At 35.9% G+C, this 14,400-nt stretch overlaps 1 protein-coding gene across 5 annotated transcripts in view; it reads right to left on the bottom strand.

Annotated features, from left to right (window-relative positions):
- Positions 1-6,721: 6,721 nt before the first annotated feature.
- The window catches only part of CTNNA2 (catenin alpha 2), a 1,136,651-nt gene continuing 1,128,972 nt past the window's right edge, over positions 6,722-14,400 (bottom strand). For 3 of the 5 annotated variants that reach the window (XM_082745334.1, XM_082745331.1, XM_082745332.1), the window contains 2 exons: positions 10,561-10,677; positions 6,722-7,910 (listed from right to left, as the gene is read on the bottom strand). In XM_082745334.1, the coding sequence (XP_082601460.1) occupies positions 7,623-7,910; positions 10,561-10,677 (405 nt within the window). In that variant the 3' untranslated portion in view covers positions 6,722-7,622. The remainder of the gene's footprint in view (positions 7,911-10,560; positions 10,678-14,400) is intronic. The other 2 variants (XM_082745335.1, XM_082745333.1) reach the window with 1 other exon arrangement.

Below are 14,400 nucleotides of genomic sequence, written 5' to 3' on the forward strand. Positions count from 1 at the left end.
GTCATTCTATAAGCACTAAATTTTTATCCCCCCTACATGCCCATTTTTAAAATTTTTTTCTTGTTTATTAGCCATTGTATCACATCTTTGAATAAATATTTATTCATGTTTTTTGCCCATTCTTTAATTGATTGATTTTTAGTGTTGAATTGAAAGATTTTTATATAATCTAGTTATTTTTCTAATTTAAATTCAATTAGCCAACATATAGTACATCATTAGTTTTCAATGTAGTGTTTAGTGATTCATCAGTTAAATATAACACCCAGTGCTCATCAGATTATTAACCATTTATTAGATACATAATTTGCAAATATTTTCTCCCATTATGTGGGTTGCCCTTTTAGTTTGTGTCTTTCAATGCACATAGTTTTGGGGAGGGTTTTTTGTTTTTTGTTTTTTTGAAGTTTGATGTCCAATTTATGTTTTCTTTTGTTTCCTGTGCTCTTGGTGTCAGATTTGCAAAGTCATTGCAAAAGCTAATGTCATTAAGATTTTCCCTTATGCTTTCTTGCAAGATTTTATAGTTTAGGTTTTATGTTAAGATCATCAATCTATTTTGTGTGAGTTTTTGTATATGATAAAGCTCCCACTTTATTCTTTTCATAGGAATATCCATTTTTTTTCCAGCACCATTTGTTGGGAAAAAAACTATCTTTCCCCCCTTAATAGTCTTCGCACTCTTATCAGAAATCATTTGACCGTATGTGTGAGGGTTTATATATGACCTCTCTATTCCTTTGGTTCATGTGTCTGTCTTTATGCCAGTATGACACTATATTTTTTGCTATAGCTTTGTAATAACTTTCATAATCAGGGAATGTGAAGCCCCTAACTTTGTTCTTTTCAAGAATGTTTTGGCTACTTAAGAGTTCTTTGATATTCTATATAAGTTTTAGGGAGAGTTTTTCTCTTTCTGCAAAAAGAAGCCTGTTGGGATTTTGATAGGAATTGCATTGTGTCTGTAGATCATCTTGGGAAGTATCAACACCTTAACAAGATTAAGTCCTCTAAGACCATGAACACTGGGTGTCTTTCCACTTAATTTATGTACTCTTCAATTACTTTCAGTGATGTGTAGTTTTCTCTGTACAAGTCTTTTGTCTTCTTAGTTAAATTTATTTATTTATTTATTTTAAATATTTTAGTTCTTTATTTGACAGACAAAGATCACAAGTAGGCAGAGAAAGAGGAGGAAGCAGGCTCCCTGCTGAGCAGAGAGCCCGATGTGGGGCTCCATACCAGGACCCTGGGATCATGACCTGAGCCGAAGGCAGAGGCTTAACCCACTGAGCCACACAGGCACCCCTCCTTACTTAAATTTATTAATTAATATTTTATTCTTTTTGATCTTATTGTAAATGGAATTTTTTAAAATTTCCTTTTTTGAATTGTTCTTTGCTAATATCTATAAAAGCAACTAAATTTTGTGTGTAGATTTTGTAGTATGCAACTCGCTAAAGTTGTTTAATAGTTGCAAAAGATTTGTAGTATTTAGGGTTTTTCTACATGTAAGAACATGTCACCTGCAAACACAGGTAATTTTACTTCATTTCTAATTTGGATGCTTTTTATTTTTCTTGTCTAATTTCTCTGGCTAAGACCTCAGATAATATTTTAAAAGAATCGATTAAAATGGACATCCTTGTCATTTTTCCTGATCTTAGAGAAGAAGCTTTCAGTCTTTCATCATTGGTAAGATGTTAGCTACGGGTTTTTTACACCAGCTGTTTAATCTTTTGAGGTAATTTTCTTCTATTCCTGATCTTTTATTGTTTTTATTATGAAAAATTATTAAATTTTGTCAACTGTTTTTTCATCAACTAAGATAATTGATTTTTGCCCCTTCATTCTGTACTGTATCATAGTCATTATCTTTGTATGTTAAAACATCCTTGCACACCTAGAATAAATTCCACTTGGTTATGTTATATAACCCCTTTAATGTGTTGTTGAATTCCTTTTCCTCATTTGATGCCTTTGGCATCAATATTCATCAGGGATATTGGTCTGTAGTTTTCTTTGTGTAGTATCTTTGTGTGGCTTTGGTATCAGAACAATCTGGCCTCATAGAAGGAGTATAAAAGTGTTCCCTCCTTTTAAATTTTTGGTAAGAGTTTGGAGAGGATTGGTTTTATGTCTTAGAATGTTTGTTAGAATTCACCAGTGAAGCCATCTGACCCTGAGCTTTACTTTGTTGGGAGAGTTTTGATTATTGATTCAATCTCCTTACTAGTTATGGGTCTGTTCATATTTTCCTTTTCTTCATGATTCAGTATTTTTAGGTTGTGTATTTCTATGATCTCGGTCATTTCATTTAGGTTATACATTTTGTTGTTGAAGAGCTATTCATAGTACTTCCTTATAATTCTTTTTATTTCTTTAAAATCAATAGAGATGACCCTTTTCATTTATGATTCAATTTTTTTATTTTTTTGTTAAGCTAGCTAAAAGTTTCTCAATTTGATTTTTTTGTCTTAAAGGACTCTTGGTTTTCATTTTTCTCCTTATAGCTGACTTAATCTTTATTATTTCCTTTCTTCTATTAGCTTTGAATTTAGCTTTTTTCCCCCTAGTTCCTTGAGATGTTAATTTAGGTTGTTGATGTAAGACTTTATTTTACTGAAATTATTTACAACTATAAATTTATACTTTAGCACTGTCTTTACTTCATGCCATAAGTTTTAGTATGTTTAATTTTTTTATCTCAAGATATTTCTGAATTTCCTTTGGGTATTTTTTCTTTGACAAATTGGTTGTTTAATTTCCATGCATTTGAGGATTTTTTTGTATTCCTTCTCCTATTCTAGTTTCATTCCATTGTGATAAGAAAAGCTACTTTGTATAATTTCAGGCTTTTAAAGTTGATTAAAACTTATTTGCCAAACATGGTCTATCCTGGAGAATGTTTCATGTGTACTTTAGAATAACATGTATTCTCTGGTTGGGTGGGATGTTCTGCAAATGTCTGTTAGGTCCAAGTGGTCTATAGTGTTGATCTTCAGGTTTTCTATTTCCTTATAGATCATCTGCCTGTCTGTCCTATGCATTCTTGAATGTGGTTGCTTATTATTCTGAAGATTTTTCTTCAATCCAGTCAATGCTTGTCTTATATATTTAGGAATTTTGATGTTTGGTGCATAGATGTTTATAATTACATCTCTCTGGTGCATTGACATTTAAATTATCATGTAGTGCCCTTTGTATCTAATAACAGCCTTGAAGTAATGCATATTTTGTTTGATATTAGAATAGCCGTCCTGCTGTCTTTGGGTTGTTCTTTATATGGATTTTTTTCCCCATCTTTTTACTTTCAACCTATCGGTTTGCTTAGATCTAAAGTGAGTCACTCATAGACAATATATAGATGGTAATTTGGAAAAGCAAAACAAAACAAAACAAAACACAAGGGCCTTTTCCTGCCTTTATTTACTGGCTCTGTGAAGGAAATCAACATGGCATGAAGGCTTGTGGTCTTCTCAAGTCTTTCTAAGCATACCTGTTCCCTGGGATTGTATGTGTTCATCCCCCACACCCCATCCCAAGCCTCCCCTCTACATGATAGCTTTCAAGATCTTAGATGTTCTATTGTATTCCTCTGTGCATACTCTCTCACCTCCAGGAGCCCACAGGTCTGGAGTCTCCCTGCAGCTCTTACATGCAGTAGTGACTGCCACTGCTTTCACTGGTCTTCAACCTGATATCCAAACTATGCCACCATTTCCACCTGAACTGCGAGTGAGGCAAAACAGAAATTAGTTCCTCAGGAAGACCCAGATGGACCAGAACACTTCAAACAAATTCCAATCCTTCCCTTCCATTGTATGGGAAGAACCAAGAACTGGAGAGTTTCCCCTTGATCATGGTGTGCTAGGAAGAGGCAGGGCATGAGTGAGCAATAACACCCCAAAATTTCTTTCCATACTGATTGTGACTTCACCTTGTTTAGACATTTGCTTGGTTGCTGCAAATCCTAACTGGTTTCTAGGGTTCCCACAAAGATACTGCAGTCATTGTATTGTTACTTACTTTGTATTTTCATGGGGGAACAAGGGCCTGGAGTATCCTAGTCCACCATGTTGCTGATAGCATTCCTCAGCACTGTTTTTCTAAATATCACTATTAACAGCCTCCTGTAGTTAATCTACTTCCTCTCCTTACCTTTAAAAATCTTTAAGTGAAGAGTAAGTACCAACCCCTTTGACTTGGTTAATATGTAATGACACAGCAATAAAAATCAAATGACTAAAATCTATTACCAGCAATTTAGGGACTATAATTTATGAAGTCACAGTATTTCTGAGTGCTTATTTTGCTGGATGATTCAGCTATATACAGTATTTTGTAGATCTTTATACCTAAAGTGTCTGGAAAGTGCCATATTACTGATGGTCAAAAATTGATGACCATAATGATGACACCTATATATGCTATTTCTCCATGAGCTAAAACGATAACCCAATTGTTTATAAAAGTTGACTTCTAAAAATAAAGTTGACTTCATATTCTTGAATATTTAATGAAAAGAAACTACAGATCTGTAGATAATCTATGATTCCCTGGGTAGTTTAGATCCTTAGAGAATATAAAGATTTTGTCTTTTGAACCATCAATCTTAGCAGAGAGACAAAGGAAATTGAGATTTATTTCATTTCCTCCCATTAGGAACATACATCTTCATGCATCCCCAAATGCTACTTCTGTAAAAAATAACCCAAGTAACTCCATTTACTTGGAATTACCAACTACATTTTCTCAAGTATACTGTATATTCAGCTTTTTATCTAACCCATGTATCCTTTGTAGATAATTCTCAGTTTTCTGACTCTTTAATCTTCCTGCATAAATTATATAATCATTCTCTTACCTCAAATCTAGTTATTCAAGAAGTAACTGCAGTTACTTATGATAATTCTATCATATTTTTCCCATCTAACCAACCTCAGTCCTTTCAGCCTTTATATTCCCATGTATTATCAGGTATACCTTATGAAGGCACTGTTTTTTCTATATCACCATCCCATTTAAAACTCCATACTACCTATTGGATAATGGTCACACTCCTTCATGACCCTCTACAGTTTAGCCTCATACCACATCTCCACATTGATTTCCCACTAGTCCCCACCATGACACTCATGTTCCCTGCAACTGCACTTGTTACCAGACCTTGAAGTATGCTATTCTTTTTCTTTGAATGGCCACCCGAGTCATTCCCTTACCAAATTTATTACTTTGTATCTTTCACTCATTTAGGATATATTTACTGTTTATTTACTCATTTCCAAATCCAACCTCTTCTACTAATCCTCCCCCAAATAATTCAGTCTTTAATGTGTTCTGACTTTAGTCTTACAGAATAGTTATCACTTTATCACATTCATTTGGCACACTGAGCCTTTCTAGCATATTTACTTCTCTCTTTTCTGTCTATATCATTTCAACTAGACTTACGTTTTTTAAGGACAGGAAACAAACAATAGGCCTTTTCATTGTTGTAGTGCTCTCAGCAGAGTGTCTGTATTTAATTTCTTTTTGAGTAGTTATTTTCTTTGATCACAAGAATAATAGTGGATAGTGATAAAAAGGATTGATTTCCAGAAAACACACACAAAAATGTTGTTCATAAGCATGTACTAAAACATTTAAGATTTATAGAGCAAAGTCAAAGGCGTTCTCTATATGCTCCTCTGATCCTTGCTAAATATGTTTATGATTTCTCAAGGTGTTTATAAGTTCCTTGGCTGGTCTGAATATTACTTAATTCCTGCAGCCCATTAAATCATAGAATAATGCACAAACCCAGAGAATTATGCCATACTCAAGTGTTAATAAAGAAGGCTGCCAGTAAGTTCACTGGGTGGTATGTTCAGCTTAGGAACTGGCTCCAATAAGTCATTCCATAAATATATGAAAGAATGAAGGTCAGTGAATGCCTCTCTCAATGTGTGTGCAAATTGAGGGGACAGTCTAATTGAAATAGCTGTGTAGTAGTATTGAAAATTCATCTACAACATTAATGGGGAGTCTTCTCCTTGATCATTCTGAGTCCAGATGAGGAATAAAACCATATCTAAATATAATGTTGACTAAGCTGCTCTCTTTCTCCAACTCCTAGATCTCTTCTCTTTGGGACCTTTCACCTAAACTAACATAGTCTTGGGGTCTATGACTCCCAAGACATTATCATAGTGCTAAGAAACACACCTTATTTTACCAGAAGTCTTCTGGAGACATACTGTTACATGCTAACCTGTAGGGACAAGTCAAATGATAGGAGTTTTGAGCACTCAGATGAACATTTGGGGACATTTTTTCCTCCAGCCATAGCTGAAAGACATCAGCCCACTCCTCCTAAGTAATGGGAGAGGGGCCTACTTTTCATAGTTTGGAGAGAAAGTATTTTGAAATTAATGAGCCTCCTTAGAATTTTTTTTTATTCAATTTGAGAACACATTATCTTTCTTAAGTGTAGCCCAGGGTTGAACATGGCCCAGATAAGTCTAACGCATGACTTCATCATTTTAGATTGTTTGAAAGTGAATAAAAACAAATGAAAAAACATGAAATAAATCAAAAGCAATTTCTGGACTCCAAAGATGACCTGGCGATACCACCCATTTTATCCCCAATCTCTAAAAACAAAAAGCATTTTTAACCAATTTTCAAGAAGATGCTCAAAACTTTTATTAAGTATGCATTTTTTTTAAAAAAAGAAACATTTGTCAGATTTCCAGATTATATGTGTTTATTTTGAGTTAGTGGATACAATGGCATATTAGATACCAGCACTCCGAGCTACACCTATGTATTTGCCTCTAAACCTTCACACATCATCAGTTTCCATTCTTCTATCATTCCACCACGGGGTCTCCTATTTCTAGCAAAATCATAGTTCAAATGTTTTTAAAGTAAAACATGGATCACCATATATTGTGCTTCCAGTGCCCCCAGAAGGATTATAATTGCCTCAAATAAGTGTTTATTTTCAGTAAAGGGGGAAAAATTGAAAATATGAGCACTAGTAATGGCACTACTACGAGAGAAAGAATAGAATACAGATTAAAAGAAACAATTTGACTGGATGAGTTAGTTTTCTCCTTAGTAAAAAATCCACTTAATATCATGGATATGACTTCAAAGTTAAATTGTTCAATTTGTGGGCCACACACTTCAGCGTATTGGCTAGTACATTTTTGCACTGAAACAGAAGCAATACAAGCTTTATGTTCTACCATTACACTTCCAGATTTTTCACTTATTAAGATACCTGCCAACCTAATGATTCTTGCATGCATTAGAGTTTGCTTTTGTAAAATTAAGTTTATTTTCCCCATCCCTCCCACTCCCATAAACATTGCAATGCGAACTCTTTGCCCAATTTTATGAGAATGTTGCAAAGGACAGTTCTGTACCACCTCAGGACAGGAATTCCCTGTTCCCTCCCCAGCTACTGATGAATCAGTAGTATTGATCACATCTCATCTCACATGCAAACAGACACTGCTCCCTTAATTTCCCCATGCCAGAGGCATACGAGTCGGCAGGTATGCATACAAAAATGGAATTAAAAAGAAAAGGAAAAGGAAAAAAAAAAAGCTTTTTTATTAAAGCCTATCGTCCTAGAATGAATCCATTGCTTTGAATTCACTTAAAGCCTGTACAGGCGAAATGTGTTTCTTCTGGGAACCTCGTCTAACTCGTGTCTGGAATTCTTCAGGCTTTTCTCTCTTCACAAGGGGCTTCTTCTCTGGGGCCTTCATCTTCCAAGACACAACCGGTGAGTTGACAGCTGCTGTTCCATAGACCTTCTGGTATTTGGTTGAGGCCACATAGGATGCTTTCACCGTGAGGACAACAGCATTCATCAGGTTTTTAGCTGCCTGGATGAGTGATGTGGCACTGTCCAGCTAGAGCAGGAGGAGGAGAGAGATACACCTGGGTTAGTCACGGCACAGCATTCACAAGATGGTCGTGTAACTTCACAGTTCAAACAGTGTTGTGCAGAAAAAGAGCAAAATTATTACATGATAATGTGAACTAGTTACATAGCAGTCACTCTCTTCTATCCTTAATCCCAAGGTAAAAATAAAAAAAAGAAGATACACTAAGGCATAGCTTTCTAAAACTCTAATACTTTTAAAGACCAAGCTCTTTTTTAGCATGTAAGGGTTCCAATGTAACACAAGTTTTCCAAAGTGGAACATCTCATGTTGTTACATTAGACTGTTTGGTAAGGCTGAGAATAACTCAATGCTTAAAAGCCATTTGGCAGGCACTGTACAATAAAAAAGTACAGAGTTATATCTCAATTTTACAGCTCTACTCCTGGAAATATAGAGTTTCTCCATCCTGAGCTCAGGTATGATAGGAATGCAGGCAGCTAAGCAGAGAAACACACCTATGGTACACTGCCTTTTACTGAGGTGTTCATTGGACTTGAATATCTATTTAACTATTCTCAGGTCTTAGATATACCTCTTACAAAAATAAGAATTATGTCAGGCTCTCGTAGGTCAGAGAGCATTCAGTGAGACCCCCATATCCACATGTTAATGAACTACTGATTTCTTACTATGTGGCAAACACTATTCTAAGAACTTTTTATTTCTCCATTTAACTCACAAGCACCCCAGGAGCTAACTATTATTGTCACTGCATTTTATGATGAGAAAACTGGTGCTTTATACAGATTAAGGGATGAAATCCTTAAAGACTGTATCATACTGCCCCACTGTTACTGGTAGGATACTGATACAGGTAGGATACTGTAGGATACTTGTAGGATAGCTAAAATACTGTAACAAGTATTAAATCTACTGTTAACAACTTACAGTAGGTTTAGAAGCTCATCCTTAGACTCTAAAGCCAGGGGTGTTTTTAGTTCACTCCCCCCCCCCCCCGCTTTTAACCCAGTTTGACAGTGTGGTGTATACTGTTTCTGAAACCATTCAATATCTGTTTCAACCTGCTCCACTTCCTGGATTACAGACGCTTGGAAAGTTCAAAACTGCATTTCTCAGACTCCCTTTCAGCCAGGATTCCACAAGTGACCCTAGTTAAAGGAAAGAATTAACAGCTGACTGCAAATATTACTCTAGCCTCTTGGGTGCTTGAGCATAGTCTGATTATTCATCAAACTTCTTATAATATCAGCTAAGGAACTAAATACATTGCAGTTCAACAAGGAATCCAAGAATATTTCTCATTGTTGAGATTGATGGACTCTAGCTGCATTCATGAATGGGAGTTAGATATATACCTTCTGGGTGAAATGAGACTAGCAAAGTTTTTAAACTAAGGTACCCCAAACACTGTAGCTGCCCAATGTGATGTGGCTTGCCCTCACTTTAACTTGCCATTTTTTGTGACCAAAGGGTGTCCCAAGCCGTGATGGGGCACGTCAGAAATTACATCTAAGGTCTCTGTGATAATTTTCAGGCTGTTCTCTGTTACACATACTTCATTAGAGCTAAAGAAATGTGATGCTAAATTTTAAAAATTATGACAAATGAGCTCTGAGTTCTCCCACTTCCAGAAAAGCTCATAAAGTCAGATCATTGGGGAAAACAATGGACTATACTTTCTATGTATGAATTCCTTGCAATACCATAGCATTGAGGCCTCACTATTTAAAAAACAGATGAAGGGCAGTATTACATTGACTCCATAACATAGAAGCAAACAGATTTGTGGATTAGAGCCATGATTCAGCAAATAGATAATTAACTCTTTTGTGAATTAAATCAACCAGATGTAAAGAGTAACTACTTTACCACTTTTTTACACTGTACAAGGTACACATATACCAAAATAACTGCCTAACCCATAATGTTTAATTGGTAGAGCATAAATTTTGAAATCCAGCTACAGAAAAGCAACTTCTAGATTATTCATGTTAATAGAAGAAAAGCCAAGCATGGATTAGTATAGTGATTCTCATAGTCTATGAACTAGCAGTATCAGTATCACCTGGGAACCTGTTAGAAATGCAATTTCTTAAGGCTACTCTCAAACTTTCTGAATCAAAAATTTGTAATCCAGGGGATGCTGATGCATGCTAGAGATTGAGAACCACTGGATTAATGAAACCCAAAGACTATCTCAAGGTTTATTTCATTTAATGATTTCAGAACTTTGATCATAGATGAGTCTGGCAGCATCAGGGCCAGTTATCTGGCTAAATTTCACTTTTACATCTTTTCTATTATACCCCCAGGTATAATAATTACAGAGAAAGAAAATGTTGAGACGATGGGGTCAGTCATGTTTTCTTTAGAAGCTAGATATCATAGCCCTTGGCCCATCGGCAGTTCCCTGTAAGTCTGTCAGGTTTCAAAATGAGAAATATTCCTTCACAAAGTGAGTTAATTCATAGGTAAGGAGGGGAGAAGGGTATCAGGGACAGTTCTGTGGATTTGCTTATGGGAAATAGAATTAGTAGAAGTAGAATAAGACAAGATGCATTTATTGCATTATTAAATGATTCTCTGAAAGCAAATCTTGGGAGAATTAAGTGGATCCAAGGAGAAGAATTACAAGTAATTTGGAAACTTTTACCACAGATTCCATTTTCAGATAGATGGTGTCTAATTCTGCAGCAAAAATATGATAGCCTGTCTCTTCTTCAGAACCCCTTTGCTCTCCCAGCCTGATGCAGGAATCCTGTGAATAAACCTAATACATTGGTTGAAAGTGAGACAGCTCTGAAATATAAAGCCAATGATTTCATTCAAGGTACCTGGTAAGGCAGATATGAATTTGTGGCAAGGTATAAAGCTAGCAGGTAAGGAACCTGGCCAACTAAACCTGAACTAGTATACTGCTAGACAATATGCCCAATCTAAAATTAAAAGAAATTTGACTTTTTCTGAAAACTTGAATTCCCAAAGAATAACTTTTGCCATTCCTCTAGATCCATTTTAATTATTTAGATCATTGCTGCCACAATCAGAATTTCTTTTATTTAAAAATGGATCTCCTTTATGTTTGTCTGAAATAGCACAGAGGCCTGGCATGTTTAGTTAAAGATTCACTCCTAAAGAAAATACACTGTGTTGTCTGGGTGGTTCAGTTGGTTAAGCGTCTGCGTTCGGGTCAGGTCAGAATCCCAGAAGCCCCACATTGGCTCCCTGCTCATTGTGAAGCCTGCTTCTCCTGCTCTCCCTGCTTGTGCTCTCTCTGTCAAATAAACAAATAAAAATCTCAAAAAAGAAAAAATACACTAAAAAGACTAAGGTACATGGAAATAAGATCTTTTCATACAAGGTTTAGGAAAACCTATTTATGGCAATTTCAGACAAGATATGTAAATGTATATGTACAAATGAAGTCCTAATAACCAATAATAATTGAGTATTTAGGAGGTGCTTAGGAATTGCCTTGTCCTTTTAATTAAATTGCATGGTGTAGGCCCCCAAAATCCTTAAACTTAGAAAGGTAACAGAACTCGCATCTGAAGTAATGGGCAAAAGTAGGGATCAGGACTTGTACTGTTTTTCTCCAAAGACTACCATCTGAACCACTCTTTAATCTCTGGGGTCTTGTTTTTCAGTATCATTCAGAATGAACCTATCTCAATGTTTAACTCTGTTTGGGTAGACGCCTGTCCTTAAACTTGGTACCACTGTATATGTATCACGACTGAGTTTGATCAGAGCCACCATCTCATCTCTGACTCTTAGTGTTGTCTTTGGAGCCTGAATTCTTTGTAAGTAGAAGTCCTGGCCTCAGGTGTGTTCCTGCCCAGTCCTTTTTGGCTTGAATTCACCCTTATGGGAGCAGTTACTAGAATCTGATCCCTGCAGATTTCTCTTGTACTTGTTCAGCTTCTCTGAAGCACATTCACTACACAGCTATAATGACTGGTTGTGCCCTTAGTTGGGGCTCAGCGACATTAGTGCTCTAAGCTTTTATCAGGGCTGGTGTTCTTAGCTTTCTAACAGCCAGAAAGTTGACTGTATTTCTGCCCTTCCTCCAGCTAGCCTGTATATGCACTGACTAAACTGGGAGTAGAAAGAAACTTGTATCTTTTCCTGCTTAAGGGCCTTTTAATTCCTTCTGGACATTCTATTCAGTCCCTCTATCTAGTCTAAGTGCCCCAATTTTTAGTTAATTAAAAAAAAAAAAAAAGGAGCCTACATTTAGCAAATGCTACCATGTGTCAGTCTCTGCATTAACTCCCCAGTTTCCTTTCTTTCATTCAATCTCACAACCATGCCTGAGACAGGTAATGCTATTCTGTCCACTTGGGACAAAGAAGGGCTATGCAGCTTGCTAAATACCACATCGCAGGTATATGATGAAGCCAAGAATTAAACCCAGGCAGCCTAACTCCAGTGTCCACAGACTAACCCTTACTTGATGCCACTTCCCAGAGCCATGCATGGCAGATGAAGCCGCAGCCCATTATCTATCAAACTATGCTAGACTAATTATTCTCCCTATTTCATTTCATAGGTGTCTGCTGTCCCTAACCACAGAAATCAGGCTTCTCCTAATTCTGTCACTATTTTTTTTTTTTAAATATCAAAGTACTATTTTAAAAAGGTAGCAGATGTTTCCTCACATCTTGTTCTGTTACAATCCATGAAAAGCAAATAAGGGTGGGAGAGCTGTTTCATAGTCATTTCTAGAGGGTTTTTCTGGCTCTTTTACTGCCGCTGTACTAGTCTTTTCTTCTTAACCTCACTCAAATCCTGACAGATTTCTCTTTCCCTACACCATCCTCATTTTGTGTTTTGAATGGAGAGAAATATTAGAGTTGACACTGCTGAATTGTGATTCTCCCATTAATTGGTAATTGTGCTAATTCGTTATGTCAAAGACGAAGATTGTCATCAAAAGTGCCTAAAATGACTCTTAAAATTTACAGGATCATCTGAATTCTGAAACGCCATGTCATAAGTTTTACACTATCTCATGAACATGGGGATTACCTTGCAAGAGGTGTTCAGTTTCAATAGAAACAGACTTTGACACAAATATAACTGCACGATTCAATCAAATTCTCAAATGAAAGTATACCCATATTTCTGGAAATGCTCAAATCTCATAGACTCTTTTGGTCTTCTACCTACAATGATTCATCCAGGTATTTCTTCAGATACTACTTACTACTTTGTGTTGGGTACACATACATAGACACAAACTATAAGGTCTTAAGCTGGTAATTTGTTTAGTAGGATGTAAGGTACTAACAAAACAAGCAATATAGGACCCGCCTTGAGTCAGGTAGGAATAGGGTAGGAAGAAAAAGCATCATGGAGGGAGTAATAGTCCAAACTCACTTTAATGAATGAAGTAGGTGTTATTGCTGACTAAATGGTTGAATGATAAAAAGGACAAATTTGGAATTCCTAGCTAGTATAGCTGGGTATAAATTGATGCTCTTAACCCAGATGATGGCAATTAGGGGAAAATGGAGTTGCTAAAATATTGAGTTTAACTCTGGACATTCTGAACTTAAGGTATCTGTGTTACATGTCAGTAAAGTTATCAAAGGGGCAACTGAAATGATGGAAATGAAACTGGGGGCCAGTTTTAAGAAACCACATGTTTTGCTTATATAGGTTTTCCCAGTTATTTCATGAACAGTGTTCTGCAGATTATAGGTATCTATGTTAATTTCTGATTTCTCCTTCCCTTCATATTCCTTATTTAGTGCTTTCACAAAGAGAATAAAATGCTAAATGCATATTTTCTCTGGTCAAAAGGTTCAATAGATCTACTAAAATTTTTCTCAGCATTATACTTTGAGGATCAAAATCAGTATTTCAATAATCTAAGTCATAACACCACCAAGAAGTATCTTAACTATTTCTTTGACAACCAAGGCTATTTTCTATTATGTAATTAGCAATCCTTCACCCTTGAAAATAATGGTGAACTTTCTGGGACCGCCTGGCAATAAAACAAATGGACTTAGCAGCTTAGACTTAACAGCTACCTTTAAATTCACACACACGAGGGCGCGCACACACACACACACACACACACACACACGGCATTGTCAATAATGCAAAGTAATATTAAAGAGGTGGAGGGAAACACACTGGGTTAAGTATCTGGGACACAGTAAATGTCTTAAGATATATAATTACAGAAGAAAATTTGGGTTACATTGTGTGTTCTACATTAATACACTTTAAGATAGAGAGAAATATAACTTGGAAACAAATCTATTTTCAAAAAAGCTGATTTTTACTAAAAAATAATAAACCATAAATGGTAGTTCACAGAAATCCCCAGTACAAAGCTATCTGTCCTTGGATTAAAAATAATGTAAATGGCATGGGACTACTAGCTAAACTAAATAGATTAAAAAAAAATTCATTTCAATGTAATTTTGATGTATAAAAACCGGAGTTTTACTTAGTTACTTCAAAAAACTTAGAAAAG

This window comes from Mustela nivalis (assembly GCF_964662115.1).
Source record: "Mustela nivalis genome assembly, chromosome: 8".
In the NCBI taxonomy this organism is placed as follows: domain Eukaryota; kingdom Metazoa; phylum Chordata; class Mammalia; order Carnivora; family Mustelidae; genus Mustela; species Mustela nivalis.